Source organism: Aedes albopictus, unplaced genomic scaffold (assembly GCF_035046485.1).
Source record: "Aedes albopictus strain Foshan unplaced genomic scaffold, AalbF5 HiC_scaffold_22, whole genome shotgun sequence".
NCBI lineage: Eukaryota > Metazoa > Arthropoda > Insecta > Diptera > Culicidae > Aedes > Aedes albopictus.
In genome coordinates, this window is record NW_026917002.1 from 49,858 (window position 1) to 68,568 (window position 18,711).

Consider the following 18,711-nt stretch of genomic DNA (forward strand, 5'->3'; position numbering starts at 1 on the left):
AAATGTATTGGGAACTAGCGCCGACGGGAAGCGAAAAATTCGGAACCGACTCGAGCCACGACGCGTCCACCGTACGCTTCGTCCCGCCGTCGGAGCCCCGCCGAGAAGAGAAAAAAAAATCGCAAAGATCTAGCAAAACCTGCGCGCGAAACTTTGCTGCTGCCGAACTACCGCACACTACTGACTGCTTGGCGTCCCGTCGTCGTCGTCGAAGCACCGCCGAGAGAAAAATAAATCGCAAAAATCTAGCGAAACCTGCGCGCGAAGCTTTGCTGCTGCCGAACTACCGCACACTACTGACTGCTTGGCGTCCCGTCGTCGGAGCCCCGCAGAGGGAAGAGGAAAAAAAATCGCAAAAATCTAGCAAAGCGAGCGCGCGAAACTTTGCTGCTGCCGAACTACCGCACACTACTCTGTCTAGAGATGAGCGTAGAATTTATTTTTTTAGAAAAAAGTTAGTTTTGCCTTATTTTTTTAGAAATTTGCAATGTATTACTCATTTAGCTGAAATCATGGCTACTAAACAAACGATTGTTAATAGGGCTTCTCGTAAATTCTCTGTTTTAACATTTTTATGGAGCCTTGGTTGGAAAGTTATGTAGCTAATAAGAGCATGAAATAGTTTAAAAAGGTTCATTTTATGTTGAAATAGTCATTTATTGTGACAGAAATCACTTATTTCAAATGAAATTGCCTACCTGTAGGCGTTTAAGGGGAAATCTCAAAATTTAATTTTGCATTTAAAGTTATAAATTCACTAGTTGTAAGATTTTAAACGTGTTATTCGGATTTAGAAGGGCAAAATTAAGCGGACAAAGAAATTTTCCTTTCCAACCGATGCTTAATTGTATACTGATCAATTTCGCCCCAAAGTGGCATTTCCAATTTAAAGATATTTGGAGTTATTTAACTTAAAGTTTAAATTTGTTGAACAAAATTCTGTCACGTGGTTCCATGGAGATCCACTGGGTATTGATTTTACAGAAATTCTTTTGGCAATATTTAGAATTTCACTAATGTTATCCACAAAAGTTGTTTTAAAGCGATCAATTTGACCCCGGATTACGGTATCTGTCAAAGGATAAGCAACATAGGGCGGAATTAAAAGATACGAAGCTGATTACACTCATTCGAAGACATTTTTTGTGTTGATCTAGTCGTACACAAATATGAGTGAAAATTCCTTTGTCTTTTTGCTCGCTGCGTGAAAGTTACTCGTGCGCGCTGTGTTGTTTCATTTAAGTGGGGGGTGACACCATGGTGATGATTAGGTGACTGCTGGGTGAAAACACGGGAGAGCGCGCGAGAGCGATGCGCGCGAAAGAGTGAGCCACAGTCGATCTAAGGCGAACGAGCAAGAGCACGCACTAGCGCTTGGTCTACCCACCACCCAAAACAAGAGAAACTGGCTTCTTGGTGTGGTGAAAAATGTTCCTATCCCCAGTGTGGTCCATAAACTGACGCCGCAGAGAATCGCTACGGTAAAATGCCATCTCTGATCTACACGCAATCTATCATTTTTTTTCCGGCATCCACGCATCAATGCGTGAACTCTGCCAAAAATAATAATAATTTATTCACTTCCCAACAACACTCCGACATCACTTTCTTCCCTTTCCCCACACTAACCTGCAAACTGACGTAGCAAGCCCATTGTCGCCACCAGGGTGCGAGGCCGCCATTTTTAAGAATCCAACATCTTGTATGTGAACATTTGTGTATCCACAAAGGAATCCATTGTGGATACACGATAGATGTTGGCTCCTGTCAGATGCATTAGGTGGGATTAGGGCTGTCACATACGTGATTGTCACCAACCTGGAGCCGACCTACTGAAGTTGTTCACTCTCCCCTGGATGCTCGGGTCCTGGCTAGTACTTCGACCTCCCGCTGAACTCAAGCTCCTGGGTGTGGAAGGGGGGGCACTCAACATTACTTGAGACTACTCCGAGCTATTTGACATTATCTTCGATAATATCATAATCGTTATGCTTGCTCTCTTGCAAGCATATTCCACGTGGTTGCCAAAGTTAAGCTTGTTATCAATCATGACTCGGAGTTGCTTCAGTGAGCGCTTGGAGAAGATCGTGCGGTGTCGAGGAGTAGCACCCTATTCTAGAAGTAACTATCCAGTATCCATTCGGGACTCCTATGTGGTAAATGGCGAATTGAATGGCGGCCCACCTGACGCTGTTGAACGCATTCCAGTACTCTGTAGGCAACTCCCCAAGGGGTCGTATTGGCTGCCTGGCAGCTTTTTTTTTTCAAAGCACGCTCGTTTTCGTGCCTTAATGGTCTGTCCATAAACCACGTGGCCATTTTTTGGGAGATTCCGAACCTGGCCTTAAAAGTAGCTATTGCAGAGGCTCCCGAGATGTTCAGGTCTGCTATGAAGAAATGCCTGGACGAGGGAGTTTTCCCAGAAGCTTGGAAGAGGCAGAGCCTGGTACTATTGCCAAAGGCGGGGAAACCACCCGGAGACCCGTCAGCATATAGACCAATATGCTTGATTGACACGGCGGGGAAGGTGCTCGAAAAGATCATTCTCAATAGAATGTTGAAGTTCACCGAGGGCGAAAATGGTCTTTCGAGCAACCAGTACGGCTTCCGGAAGGGAAGGTCTTCCGTAGACGCTAGGTTACAAAAACCGCCGAGAAAGCACTCGAGCCTAAGAGGAGGGGAATTCGCTTTTGCGCGGTAGTGACTCTGGATGTAAGGAATGTGTTTAACCCTTTATAAGGCCGAGAGAACCAGGCACGGAATTCACTCGTTCTACATTGGAATATAAAGTACATGTGGTGTAATGAACAAAAACGTTTTTATTTTCAAAAAATTCGATGGTCGATTTTGTATGAAAAAAATTGGTCTAAATTTCAACTTTTTGTCAACAAAGTTTAAAATGTTGTTATTTTGTGATGCGTTCATCAATCATGCTGATTTTTTGACAGGTTATTGCCCTAATATTCATGAGTTACTTGTATGGATTTGAACTCGATTGGCCAATTATTTTGGACGTTATGGCAATTTTAGTACATGTCCATTTATTATAGTACATTTTTTCAAAAGGCTGAGTTTCTAATAATAATGAAGCAATCAAGTTGAAATTTTGTCCACAAGTAAAAGGAACGTAGGCCTTTCATTCCCCATCATTCGATTTTCAATTAGCTCACCATAACAGAATTTCGAGCTTATAAACCTTCATGTACTCAAAAATGGATGTTTTTGGAGATATATTTTGTTCTAAAAAAGCCCATTCATATTTGTTATGGCTCAAAAAAATCATGAGTGTTCACAAAGGCCTAATGTGCCATCAGTTAAAACAGAAGTTGTAAAAATTTTCTAAACGAACAGAAAAAAATATGTGTATAAGGTGGCAATATAGTTGCCACTGCCTTATAAAGGGTTAATAGCGCCAGCTGGTCTGCTATTGCCGATGCGCTCTTGCGTCTGGGGATACCGGGGTACCTGTACAAGATTCTCGAAGGTTACTTTCAGAATCGAGTACTAGTTTACTACACGGAGGTGGGTCGGAAGTACTTTCACATAACCTCAGGAGTCACGCAAGGTTCCATCCTGGGTCCGGTGTTATGGAATGTCATGTACGACGAGGTGTTGAGGTTAGAGTACCCAGTGGGAGCGGAGATTGTCGGATTTGCCGATTACGTTACGCTCGAAGTCTACGGTGAAACGATCGAGGAGGTGAAGTTGACTACCGACCACTCGATCAAGGTTGTGGAGGCATGGATGCGATCCAGGAAACTGGAGCTGGCTCACCACAAGACAGAGGTGACGGTTGTTAACAACCGGAAGTCGGAGCAGCAGACGGAGATCAGTGTAGGAGAGTGCACTATCCTGTCAAAGCGATCCGTCAAACACTTGGGCGTGATGATCGACGATAAGCTTACCTTCGGTAGCTACGTCGATTTTGCCTGTAAAAGAGCCTCCACAGCTATTGCGGCACTGTCCCGGATGATGTCCAATAGCTCTGCGGTGTACGCCACTCAGCGCAAGCTTCTGGCTAGTGTTGCTACGTCCATACTTAGGTATGGCGGCCCGGCGTGGGGCACCGCGCTAAGTACTAAATGCTACCGACGGAAGCTGGAAAGTACTTACAAGGCTTATGTGCCTGAGGGTTGGGAGCGCGTACCGTGTCACACGACGCTCTCTGCGTCATTACTGTTATGGTGCCTATCAGCATTCTTATCAGTGAAGACATGGAGTGCTTCGAAATGCGCGGCACAACCCGAGCAGGAACGAATAACTGCCACATAACTGCAGCATACCAAAGTCAGGTATCATACTAAGACAAGGTATTGGTCGGTGACCCAGGTCTTGAAAATAACCTATTTTGGTATTTTGTAGGTATTGATGAAATACCTCAACGAGATATTGGTTTAGTGTTTTGGACTGCTTGAGGTATTATTTAGTTATAAATAAATCGCTATTTATATGGAAAAATCGCCGATTATTATTTAGGTATTACCATACCTGAGGTCAATATTCACGTGTTATGCCCAGAATATACACCAGTTATTATTTTAAGTATTTTACCTCTTATGCAGGGCTTCTAAATATCTCATTCAGGTTGTAGGTATTCGGTTTTCCATACCTGAGTTTGGTATTCATCAGCTATTTTCTCCTACTCGGAAAGAGGCATACGCAGGACAGCCAGGATAGCCTCTATGGTCAAATGGCAGCGCGCGTGGGACAGTTCCACCAAAGGAAGGTGGACCCATAGGTTGATACCGAGGGTAGATAGTTGGATTAATAGGCGCCATGGGGAAGTTACATTCCACCTGACACAGGTCCTTACAGGTCATGGTTGCTTCCGACAGTATCTACACCGTTTCGGGCATGCAGATTCTCCCGAATGCCCAGTGTGCAATGGTTTAGAGGAAACGGGAGGACACAAACCCGGACAACTTGGTCCAGAGGATGTGTAGGGATGAGTTTGGCTTGAACGCCGTTTCAACGGCTATCACCCATATCGTCTGGGAGCTACAGAGGAGGTGGCGCGTGGACTCTGAGAGTGGCTAGTGCAGATGCAGTACAAGAGGTGGTCCAGGGGTTCGGAGTCGGCTTCGTAGGTCATACCGGTGCCCTGCGGTCGAGATCCCCCCTTACAGCGATTAAGAGGCCGCGGAGAGGAAGTCCCGGTAGCGTTGCTGTCATGGCGTCGGTCTACTGGGTTGGATCCGAGCCCGCGGTTGGAAAGGGGTCCCCGGCAAGGGTCGGGGCAGGTGGAGACCCTGCTGTCAGCAACCTTCTGGTGCAGCTGATAGGGCCTGAAGGGTAGTGATACCCTTGCCTTCAGCAGGTCAGATCGGGTTGCACGTGGGCATCAGTTCTTGATGTCTACAAAGCAGTTGGGCGCGGGCGGGGTTGACCCTGCCCGCCTTCCGAGGACAAAGGAAGTGCGAGGACCACTCGGAAAACTGGCTAAGCGCCAGCATGTTACCGTGATGGACTTTCCAGAGCGAGTCATCGATGTTCGTTGCTGCTAGGCTACGCAGCTAACCTTGAGGGTGCGATATGCACTAGCTCTCTGAAGCAATACCTTCTTGGTGGTTCCGGAGAGACGTAGAGTTTAGCGACCATAGGAATGATTTAGTGGGTACGAGGAGAGAGTAGTCCTTGCTTTTATTTTTGTTGTAGATGACGGCCTCAGCCTTCCTGTTAAGGTGTCTGTTGAGCAGATTATCCCCCTATGGTTTAGAAGGAAAAAAAAGGGGGCTTTTCAGGAGATCCCAAGGGGTTCCACGAGGTGTTCCAGGGGCGCTTCAGTGTGCCACAAAGAGCTCCAGAGGGTCTCAAAGGTGCTTCAGGGGGTCTCAGGGGCGTACCATGAGGTGTCAGGGGCAATCCAGGGGTCTCAGGGGCACTTCAGGGGATCTCAGAAGCAACCCAAGCAACACGACTTGTTTCAAAGCCAGTACCAGCAACATCAGTGCAATTTATTCACTGTTCAAATTAAGGACAACAGAACACAATTGCTTCTTCTTCTTTGAAACGCAAAAAGCGCAAATTTTAAATCGTTATGCAACTTGAGCTAGGGGGAATGATAAAAAATAAAAAAATAAATATTCAGACTCGAACCATGGACACCAGGAGTATTAACCACTCACCTTACATACTACACCAGAAGCTCTGTGAAAAATTTGCTGCTCAATGCACCATAAAAGCTACTAAAGTTACGTGTCACTTCATTGTACCGTCTTTGCCTCAAGTTAGAAAACTGTCAAAATGAAAAGACGCGCAAGTTCTCCGCAACACATTTGGAACCTAATCTGAACAAACAAACCAGAGTAAGATGTTTCATGTGTGTTACATAGCACATTTAATGCAAGCTGACTGTATTGCCACTTGTGAGGAATATATAAGCTCCGCCTGCACAAATCGATGTTAAATACGATGTTATTTGTAATTCCTATGAAACAAAGCTGCAACTTAACGATATTCGGAGTTTAAATGCAACTCAACTGACAAGATGGAAGTTGCGTGCGCTTTTATTGCTACTCTTTTAGACCAAAGCATAGAAAACCACATTTTGGATGATGTTGCAGGTGCTGCTTGGGAAGGAGTTCCAGAGCATCTGAGACTTCCAGGGTCTCTCAGGGGTGCTTCAAGGTGTCTGAAGGGCGATTTAAAGGGGTCTTAGGGCCGTTTCATAAGGTCCCAGAGAGTTGCAAGGGGTATCTGTTGGTCTAATGATCGTTTGAGGGGATAATATGTACTACTGAAAAGCGTCCGAATTCTTCTTTTGGAATTCTCCTGAGACCAATCCAGATAAAAAAACAACCTTGAAACCCTTTGAAACGCCCCTGAAATGCCTTGAAACGTCACTGAAGCATCCATATGTAATCCCATTGAAACGCTCTTAAAATCCCCGTAATTTATTTCAAATGTCCCTGAAACTTGTTGGAATACCCTTAAAAGGTTGTTAAAACCCCCTGAAATGACCCTCAAAACCCCTTGAAAGGCACGAGTGCCACGAAACGTCCCTGAATCCTCCATAATCCCATTGAAACGCCATTGAAATCCCCGTAATCAATGTAAAATACCCCTCAAATCCCTTGGAATGCCTTTAGATAGCTCCAGGAGCCCTCTGCGACGCACCTGGAAACCCTTTGAATGGCCCGTGAAATTAAACTCCTTGTGAAGCGCTTTAAAGGTTCCTGAGACCCCCATGAATCGCCCTTAAAGCCCCTTGAAACATCCCTGAAACTTTGTAATACTATTGCAACGCCCGTGAAATCACCGTTGAAACGCCAACGAAACCTGTTGGAACACTTTGGGCTTTCTGGGAACTTTCTGGGAACCATCTTAGCCCCAACTGAAATGCCCATGAGCCAGACTTGTTCTCGCGAACTGAGTTTTCTCATTCAAGCCATGACTTTATATGCGCAAAATGTCGGAAGTTAGGTAGCGTTGAACGCTCGGGTAGCGTCGAACCTTCAGGTACGTGAACGGCGGCAGTTTTTGGTAGGTACAATTGTTGGAGAGATGGCAGAGGTATGAAATTTGGAAGAAGTATGTTGAATTGTATATACCTGAATGGAATAAAGAGTGTGGCGGTTGCAGATTGAGGTATCAGTCGGCAGCCGTCTAGTTTGATGGAAGATGTCTAGCGTTTTATTTTCATTGTAATTTAGAAACAGGCATCGACGGAGCTAGCCTCGCTATGGCCTGCGTGGCCATGGTGGACTAGCCTCCAACAGGTTATGGGCCCAGGAGCGTGTTCCACAGCACGTATCGACCGGGAGAAGGATCGGCCGCATAAGTCGCGGAGTCGCAGCACGGGATCCTTGGGCGGATGGATTGGCTGCAACGGAGGACAGGATCCATGGGAATGTTGGCGATACGGGTCAACTGGATGACTGCTGGCTGGTCACCGGACGGAGCTCGAGGATTGTTGGATCGGATGCAGCTCGGTGGTCGCATCTGGACGAAGAGGTTGGCGACAGGAGGAGTGATCCGGAGGACAACATGAAGGTGGAGCTCGGAGATGAACCTGGTCGGAGCTCAAAACTGGTGTAGAGCTGGTGCAAGCGTCGGAGTTGGACCACTTGCCAAGCGTTGGAGTGAGGAGGAGCTTCGAGCCAGGAGGAGGTGATCGTGTTTCGAAGGTTGCGACGCTAAGGAGGAGTGTCGGAAGTTAGGTAGCGTTGAACGCTCGGGTAGCGTCGAACCTTCAGGTACGTGAACGGCGGCAGTTTTTGGTAGGTACAATTGTTGGAGAGATGGCAGAGGTATGAAATTTGGAAGAAGTATGTTGAATTGTATATACCTGAATGGAATAAAGAGTGTGGCGGTTGCAGATTGAGGTATCAGTCGGCAGCCGTCTAGTTTGATGGAAGATGTCTAGCGTTTTATTTTCATTGTAATTTAGAAACAGGCATCGACGGAGCTAGCCTCGCTATGGCCTGCGTGGCCATGGTGGACTAGCCTCCAACACAAAAAATCCTTGTTTTACTCCTTTTTTAGTTTATACACGTTTTACATTCATGCACCATCCATCCCACGGTATAACAAGAGGTTCCTATGTATAATAGTAATAAATTAGCAATTTATTAGAGACATTAATGCTCATTCACAATCTAATTTCTAATTCAAAACCGCTAGCAGAAGTAAAAACTTTAGCTTTTTTCTTTTTACAGATAATGGAAAAAAAGAACTATGCTTTGGATCGGTTACAAAAATTGGTAAAAAAGACAACATCCGGATCGAGTGAAGGTAAAACTAGTGACAAGCAAGGTGGAACTAAAACTGAGCGCCTACGAGAACTGACTGAACTTTTGAAAGGAACACGTAATCCCCCAGTTCCACCTCCCAGACGACCCAAAGCATCTCAGAGTCTTGATAAAACCTTCGAACGGCAAAACACCACTAGCTTAACGAGTGCCAGTCTTCTGAACATTGATACCCTGAGAGGAGAAAACAACAGTAGCAATCTGGTAAAATCCAAAGAATCTCGGTCAATTGATTTCCCCTACCAATTCGTTGAAGGCAATCGAGCATCTACTCCAAGTTCCCCCAGAAGTGAGCATAAAGCCAACCTCCGTGCTAATGTAAGCACATCTAATTTAGAAAGTTTACAAAGTTCTCCTACCAAAGAAAACAATGTCAGTGTTGTTGAAATAACAAGTACAGATTTCAAGGAAGACGATGACATTTTTACCAAGTTATCTAGACCAGAGTCTAGAACTATTGTTGGTTCCTATACTCAAAAAACAATTCCATTCCGAAGTGCTTCGTTTTCTCAAGTAGATTATTCGTCCGGAAAGTACATACGCTCAGCATTAGGTGCCATAAAGAATAGCTTGATGCGAGGGAAGGAAGGTCCTGCAGTTGATAGTGTGACCCTCCCAAGAAATAAGAAAGAATTTACCAGAAGCTGTAGCCCAGCACAGCTTTCATCTGCTTCAGAACCCTGTGGTTCGTTCGAAGAGAACGTTACTTCTAAAGGAAGTTTGAAGAAAAGCGAACTCAGTATCAACTTAAGCCCACCCGACGGCTTTGAACGAATTGAAGGATTCGATGGAAAAGAACTGTCGTCCAACAGAAACTCTGATATTGAAACCATTGTCGAAGATCCAGAAGCAGAACATTCGGAAACTATCGAGAATGAGAATTCTATACAGAAGAAAGCGGAGATCAATGCGGTACAAGCATCTGAGATGATACTGGAGCCACTGGTTGAGGAAGGGATTCCAATAACACCGCAGTCCTTGGCCAAAGATGAAGAATGCTTGCAGCAGGCTACCACTTGTCTGATACCGGTGCCTGTTTACGACTGTGTGGTTAGTGAATGGAGTACTGCTCGGCCTTCCGAACAATGGATCGATGCGTCTATGACGGAGTGTACCAAATTAACTGAATGCTTAGACAGTATTATAGAATCCAGTGAAAATGCATCAGAGCCAAGTGAGGTGCATCTGAATCCAGTGGAAGCCATAGTCATTGATAGCCCTCCTGATGTTTTAGAAGTAGAAATGTCGAAATTGGGAACGGTTGATGAAAGAGCGGAACAATTTGTAGAACTAGCTTTGAACAGCACAATCAAATCTAACCAGTTTGAGAATGGAGAAATGTGTACGCCACCCGTGTCGATTATTTGCACAGAACCAGATTCTGAAATATCTACTACAATAATTGAAACCCCTCCCACTCCCGAGGAAGCATTGATAAGAGTAGAGTCAGTTGAAGGAGAAGTGGTTGAAGTACGTAAACGACATAGCAACAACGAGGACAGTGGCGAAGCAATCAGTAATTGCAACAGTGAGATGGAAGAAAAACGAAGGATTGATAAGTCCAAGCGACGGAAAGGTATTTATATTCAGTGGCCTGCCATAGACACCAACTTAGATCCAGAGTCAGACTCCAACGACAACTGCACCCCCGATGATAGTTGGCGTCCGAGCCGACTTACCATTGAAAAAGATTCCAGCATCGATCTCAGTGGAGAAAGTTGCACGGATCTCAGCTCGAAGGATATTACCTCGTCCCCCGAGAAATTGAGAGATTCTAGCATATACCATGGGCCCGACCCATTTCTTCTGGGTCCCAACACGCCAGACTCAGACATTTCGAGACCGGAATGGCCACGGGGGTTACGTAGAAAAAGTCTTACCTATCAGAGCTCCGACGAAAAAGATGACTCTGCACCAATTTCCTCAATTCCAGTCCGTTCGTTCAAAAACATTTTTCTTCGTTCCGATTCGGTGTCTGACAACGAGAGCGAGCGTGCTTCGTCAAGGGACCGCACGAGTGCCTCTCCAGCTCCGTCAAGTGAACACGACTTGAGGCGGTATTCCAAACGGCCACTTCGAGGACCGTACGGGCAAATGCTAGAGGCGGAGATGAAGAAACCTTCCAAAGTACACTACAACGAAATCCTGGAAGAGCTCGCGCGACACGAAAGGTAAGGATCAATTTTTCGGTATGGTAATGATCTACTTTTCTGCACTGGTTCATTATGTAACTAAAATTAGTTCAATATTGAAAAAGAGTTACATTTGAGTTACATAATAAGCATTATGCAACACAAATGAGTTGTGTTGAGTTGTATTTTATAAAATAGTATGACGACGATTTTTCTACATCAGTCGTGTTATCGAACGAACCTTGCCGAACTATTTTCGTACCCTTGCTATACGAGAAGGCAAAACATAAATTCCAAAAGTTTAGGCTAATGAAAAGTTTCTATTATGAACAAGATGATTTCACTTTTTCCTCCACAGTTCTCACTCATTTCCGTCGGCCAGTAGAAACCGAGGCAGCGGCAGTCAATCCATGGACGAGACCAACGATCGTCATTCAAGTAAACTCTTCAAGCCAAGAAAGGCAAGCGCCAATCTGCCACTCCCTAGTCACAGTAGGACAGCATCCAGTCCTTCTAAATTGGCAGATTTAGGCGCAGAGACCTCACCCAGTAGTAAACGTCACCTCGGTAATATCGAGCAAAGGAGCACGGACTCCGATAAGTCGGAAAAAGCTCCGTGCAAATTGGAAAACAAAAAGTTTTCTTTGGATAGCCATCTATCCGATAAAACTGCCCACCACCATGAGAAACACAGTAAACGCAGCTCGGGAAACTGTGACAAACATCAGAAGCGAAGTCTTGATGATACCCGATATTCGCAAGCCAGTCGCACCCCATCTGAACGCAGCTTCACTATTGGTACGCCGGACAAGCCCAAGAGTTTGGTAGCTTCTCCAGAATTGCTAGCAGAATTGTTGAAAGGATCCAGCGAAAAACTCGTCACAGAGCAACTTACAGGTGGTGCCAGTCCAAACAACAACGCCAGTAATGCGCTTCCCACAGCTGTTCTCAAGTGCCTGGTAAGTAGAAGTTTATTTCCTCCGATTTTCGCTCACATTCATGCATCCTTGAAGTTGGTCAGTGGTCAACGTCTATCGCATATGCAAAGCATCACACTATGACACACGTACCTCCCACATTCGATGACAGTGGCATATGTGAGTTTAAAGTTATTTGATTTTTATTAATATGAACTGTGTATTACGTTTCAAATATGCGAAAGAATCCGATGATGACAAATTTTATGAGCGTGGAAGCAGATGTACTTACAGTTGGATTTTTGTTTTAAATTTGGTTCACTGGATATAAGAAAATGGGAACCATCGGCATTTTCAAAAAAAAAAAATACTTTCAAACGCATTTTTGTAACCCGAAAACTAAGCGATTCTTGTGAACTCTTGAGTCGTTGACTAAGTGCAATTAGCGTAGACGACAAGGCTAAAAAATGGTACTGGAAACAAATGTTGCTGTCCGCTTTAAATTTCAAAGTGATCTAAGTTCAAACATTCAGTGCAATGTGTATATAACGCAAATGTGAATAAGAGACGAACCAGCCAAAGGCTGAAAGTCTCTTTAATAAAGACAAATCAAATCAGCAAATGTGATTCTGGGAGCTGTGTTGTGGAAACTATCATCCGCCTCCTGCACCTTTTATCGCTGCTGTAAATAGTTAAATGGAGCCCCATGGTATGTTATTAGAATAGAATTCAAAGCGGGAAATGCCACAAGTCGTTATGCCCCACCTCAAGGTGGTATCATATATCGAAAGGTCGGCTCCAGAGGCACGTTATCCTCCATTTAGGACGTTTGTGCCATCGCCATAATAAAGGCCTATTTCATCATCTACCTGAGGAAAAAGGAAGGGAATGAGGATTGGGACGGGGATAGGGACAGGTAGGGAAATAGGAAAAGACACTTTGGATAAGGGCACTAACGCATAAGCGTTCCACAATGGGTTTAAACAGCGCCCTGAAAAGAGCACTGTTATAACTATAAAACGTAAAGAGAGCTTATAGCTCATTACCACAGCGGTTTAAGAACTACAAAACATCCTGAAGATTCAGGATTCTGAATTCAGTTGCTCTTAAGGTGAAGATATGAGGAAGCCGCACCTGAAATTTTCTAAAGCACAAATCTGAAGAACCGGATGACCATTTGCACTGAAAAGTTGATCGATTGGTCACCCGCTGATGGTAACCAATCGATCAACTTTTCAACTCAAATCAACAGGCTTCGTCATATATTCACCGTTTACCGAGTACTCGGAAATGCAGCACGCATACTAAATCCCAAGATATATTCCAGAAGTAATTTCCAAAGGAATCGCTGGAGGGCTTCCAGAGAAAACTTCAGAAGCATTCTTGGTGAAATGCATAATAAACCCATAAATAAATATCTACGTAGTGGAATTTCTGCAAAAATCTCTGAATGAATCCCTGGAGGAATTTCTAAAGAAATCCCTAGATAAATCGCAAGATAATCCCCAGAGGAATTCTTGGATAAATCTCTACAGATACCACTGGAAGAATTCCTGGATCAATCTCTAGAGTTGTTGTTGTTCGTTTATTTATTAACGTGAGTCTTCAACATATAGTCATTCTACTCACGTAATCTCTGGAGTATTTTCTGAAGCAATCACTGCAGGATACACTACAGGATTTCCAAAATACATAAATCCCTGAGATATTCGTGATATTTGTTCATGGCCTTCAGATAAACCATTACAAATTCAAACCATCTATCTCATTTTCAGAATAGTTCAGATGATCCAGGAAGCCTCTTAGTACACACTCCCGATTAAAATTTTGGGGTCATTTTTTATGCCCATATCTTCGCCAATTTCCAGTTAGCCTAGTGGCTATGGCTATGGATCGCCCGGGTTAGATTCCCGTTCCAGTCGGGAAATTTTTCTCATGCAATGGCAGGCTAAGAAAACCCTTCAATTAATTACTGTGGAAGTGCTCAAAGAACACTAAGTTGAAGCGAGGCAGGCCAAGTCCCAGTGGGGACGTAGAGCCATAAAGAAGAAGAAGATCTCATTTAAAAGATAACAAGCCAAAGAAACTTTAAACATGATCTAAATGGAAAATACATATATTCAAAAATGTTTGTATGCAAACTTTAGCTAAAGCTGCCAAATTTTTCTAAAAAATGAATCAAAACTTACGGCAGGGTCGCTGGAAATTGGTCCGACCAAATTTTAAGATAAGAGCGGTAATATAACCTATTTTCTATTAGCTTTCAACTGCTTCTTACAGAACTTGGCTAAAAAATCTAGAAAAAAAAGTTATTAAGTAAATTAACTCCTGAATGTCATCAACCAAAAGTTTGGGGTCACTATTGTAAAACATGGAAAAGTGATTTGTTGATATCATCTTTAATTTAATTTTAATTCTTTTTGGCTAATTTGAAACATAATGGATGGTACATACTACATAACTGCGTAGACATTGAACCACACGTATTTGTTAAAATTTATATACTAAAACTTTATGTCAAACTAGCTGTATCCGGCAAACTTTGTCTTGCCTACTGCGTTTTTTGACGTTTCAAGTTTCTATCCAAGACCAAGTCCCCGGTCACAAAATGTATGGAAGATCGATTTTTAAAATCTTTCAATATTTCCATGTTTTTTTTGCGTCATAAATCTTCCTTTCGTGAAACCTTACAGAACAAAACTAAGACGATCAAAATCGGACCTTCCGTTCGCAAGTTATGCGCGGTCCCACGTATGCCACTACATTTTATATGTATAGATTGGGTTTTTAAATTAAGGATAATGTATTGATTTTTTGATTTCATACGAAAGAGCATCTTTTTCTGAACCACTAAGGTTTTTTCAAATTTTTAGAACTTTGTTTTGGTGCCTAAAATTAATTTCTAAGAGATTTTTTGAAATCACATTTTGAAAGCTGCTTGACAGCTCCGCCCAGTGAGAAATGCGACAAGGGGTGATTCGCCAAATCGCTCCCATACAAACTTCAGACCAACTTTTAAATAAGTTCCCGGGTACCAACATTCATGAAAATTTGGATTTCAGCTCGGTTTGGCATGTAGATTCAGAATATGGAATTATCTCAACACCGCTAAAGAAGCCAATTGCCCTATTTTTTTAAATGTGACGAAATATGTTAACTTTATTCAACATTTTTATACCGTCAAGCCGCCATTCACCGTGGGGGCTCCATTCACCGTGTGCCTTCGAATATTTTTTCATTATTTCCATATTATGATTGAATAATACGACAATTTCCCTAAAATTTCACCAATACAACACTAATGTATTGTTACCTTGTCAAAACGCTCATTAGAAACATTTAAAAGTATCATTTTGACACTAAAGTGTGTTTACATGAAGCGGGTTTCTGCTCGTTCACTGCATTCATAGTGAAAAAAACGAAAACTGCGCTAAGGTGATTTAAGCGATAAACTAAATGTAGTAACGTTTTTATTCCACCAAGAAGCAAATAAATTCACATATCAGGTATGTATTTTGCATAACCGAAGTAAGTTTAAAAAGAAAGTACGATTATTTGTACTTTTTTATTGAAACAAAAAGGCACGGTAACTGGGTACCCTAAAAATCAATGGTCTCCATTCACCGTGCCCCATATTGTCCCATATATCTAGAAAAAATCGAAAATTTGAACATTCGTTTTTCTAATAAAATCTTGCAAGTTATTACTTGAAATGAATTTAAACGAAGAAAATTCCCTTAGCTGGGTTGTTTTGATCATTTTTAAACAAAGTAGAAAAAAAATTCTCATACACGGTGAATGGGTCCCTACTACCACGGTGAATGGTGACCTACCACGGAATTAGACGACCCTACTACCCTCTACTTATTGTACTATATCACCAAATTTTGTGAAAAATTTTCTACTTCTGTGGATATTGCTTTAATTTTAACCTATAATGAAGGCAATTAAAAGCGGCACCAACAATGTTTATAAGACTGGTGTCAAATGACAGCCCTTATTTGCCCCGAAACCTCTTAGATCCACGGTGAATGGTGCCTTGACGGTATACAAAAAATGTTGAATAAGTTAAATTGAAGAGATCAAACATAAATTTAGTAAATTATCTTTGAAATGGGCCAAAAAGAATTAAAATTGAACAATAGGTGACGAAGATATCATCAAATCACTTTTCCTTGTTTTACGAAAGTGACCCGAAACTTTTGGCTGATACATCATATTGAGTGGTGACCCCAAACTTGGTCGAAATTTATGTCCCACGACTTGCATTACACATATGATCAGAATAGGATAAGTTCTGATATTCGTGCAGTTTTAATGATAGATACAAATGTAAACCGAATATATCAGCTTCAGAATTGGTTTGTATGATCTGGAACAACTCATACTAAAATGCACTGTACTACTTAAGTTTTGGGTTGCACGATGCTGTGTTATGAGTGCAGATTTATTTATTATTTATTTACTAGCTGACCCGGCAAACTTTGTGTTGCCCCATTTTAATTGTGGATCTTTCACTACGACACTTTAAATTGGTTGAGTTCTGATGGTTTTTAATATCTTCTGTTCCGGTAGAATCTTTAGTGGAATCCCTGAAGGTGTTCCTGGTAAATTCCTCGAGGAACTGTTGGTAAATTACTGGTAAATCCTGGTGGAATTACTGGAGGAATCTCTTGAACAAATTTCTGAAGAAATCTCTGGAGGAATCGCTGGATTCTTTGAATTATTCATTTATAAACTCCTGGAGTTTATTAATTTATTTATAAATTGCCGTTGTAATTTCTGTACGAAATATTGGATTAATTTCTGCAAGAATTCCTGAGGTTATTTCCGCAGGAGTTCCTGGGGTATTTCCTGGTGGAATTTTAAAGGTATTCCTGGTGTAGTCCCAGAATCAAACCCTGAAGAAATGACTGGATGAATCCCTGGAGGAATGCCTATGAAAATCCCTGGGGGAACTCCTGGAGGAATGCCTGGGGAGGTATTCCTAAAAAAATTCCTGGAGGAATTCCAACAGCGATCCCTAGAGAAGCTCCTAAAGGAATGCCTAGAGACATGTCTGTGCGAATTCCTGGAGGAATATCTAAAGAAATTCCTTGAGAAATCTTCAGAGGAACTTCTGCAGAAATTTCTCGAGGATTTTCTTGAATAATCGCTGGTAAACTTTCAGGTAGAATCCCTGGAGGAATCCTTTAAAGAATTTCAGGAGAAATTCCTCGATGATTTTTTTATTTAATTTTTACTGGAATTTCATGATTTCTTTAAAATACCCTGAGGAATCACTGGAGAAATCCTTGAGAAATCTCCAAAGGAACTCCTGGAGGAATACCTGCTGAAATTCCATTATGAATTTCCAGAGAAATTTCTGGAGGAATTCCTGGAAAAATTCTTGGTGGAATATCTGGAGGAATCATCGGAAGAATTCCTGGAAGAATCTTTAGAGGAATCCCTAAATGAATTTCTGGTAAATACCTGGACCAATTCCTGAAGGAATTCCTGGGAAAATTCTTGTGGGATTCCTGGAGGGATCCCTTGAAGCAATTCCTGGACAAATCTCTGGAGGAATCCTTGGAGGAATACCTGTAGGAGAAATTTCTGGAAAAATTCCTCAAGGAAATCCTGGAGGATATGCCTGGATGAAATCCAGAATTCCTGAGGTAAATTCTGCAGGAATTCCTGAGTTAGTATCTGCAGGAATTCCTGGGGTAATTCCTGGTGGAAATCTTAAAGGTATTCCTGGAGGAGTCCCAGAATTAAATCCTGAAGGAATGCCTAGATGAATCTCTGGAGGCATCCCTTTAGAAATCCCTGGATGAATGCCTCGAGGTATTTCTAAAAGAATTCCTGGAGGAATTCCTAAAAGAATTCGTGCAGGAATTTCAAGAGCAATCCCTAGATTAACTCCTGAAGGAATGCCTGCAGGAGCTCCTGAAGGAATTCCAGTAGACATACCTGAGAGAATTTCTGGAGAAATCTCTAGAGAAATTCCTTGAGCTATCTTCTAAGGAACTCCTGGAGGAATCTCTAGAGAAATCCCTAGAGAAATTTCTAATGAATTTTATTGAAGAATCACTGGAGAACTTTCAGGAAGAATCCCTGGAGGAATTCTTGTACAAATCCCTGAAAGAATTCCTGGAGGAGTTCCTGGATGAACTCCTGTTAGAATCTCTAGAGGAATTGCTCAAGGTATATCTACAGGAATACCTGGAGGAATTTCTATAGGAATCTCTAGCGAACTTTATAGAGGAATTCCTGGACGAATCCCTGTAGGATTTTTTTAGACGAATCCCTGAAGGAATCCACAAAATAAACCAAAAGTTATTTCCGAATAATCTCAGAAGAAATTCCCGGGTGATTTTTTTCAAGAAACCCCATGAGGAATTCCTTAAGAATCACAGGAGAGTTTTCTTAGCGAATTCCTGGAAGATTCTGTAGGAATTACTGGATAAAAAATTCTGAAGAATTCCATGTATGCAATAATTTATGGACGAATTATTCAAGGAACAATTGGATCTCAAGAATTTCTGCTAGACATTCCTTTACAAATACTGCGAATTCCAGATGGATTAATTGGAGCAATCTCAAGTGAAATTCTGGAAGACATCTCTGAAGGAATACCTGCAGAAATACTATAAAAGATCTCTGGTTTAAATCTCGAAGGAAACTGCGAAAACAGCACTGGAACATTCACTAAAGAAATCTAAATCCCCACTTAAGGACAAATCCCCAAAGAAATGTCTTGTGGAATCCCTAGATGCATTCTTGAAGGCATATCTGGGAGAATCCAGTCATTTTGATTCTTCAAAACTGCAATCCAGATTTGCATATTCAAATATCGTGCGACCATGTCATCTCAAGTTAGGCCCCCTGCGCCCCCTCCAGAAAAAATCACCCGGTTTTTCCGGGTTGTAG

At 42.5% G+C, this 18,711-nt stretch overlaps 1 protein-coding gene across 1 annotated transcript in view; it reads left to right on the plus strand.

The window, feature by feature from the left end:
• Positions 1–18,711, plus strand: part of LOC109429111 (uncharacterized) — a 142,659-nt gene that overhangs the window by 46,033 nt on the left and 77,915 nt on the right. The window contains exons 4-5 of the mRNA XM_062843443.1: positions 8,658–10,921; positions 11,241–11,841. Of these exons, the coding sequence (XP_062699427.1) occupies positions 8,658–10,921; positions 11,241–11,841 (2,865 nt within the window). The remainder of the gene's footprint in view (positions 1–8,657; positions 10,922–11,240; positions 11,842–18,711) is intronic.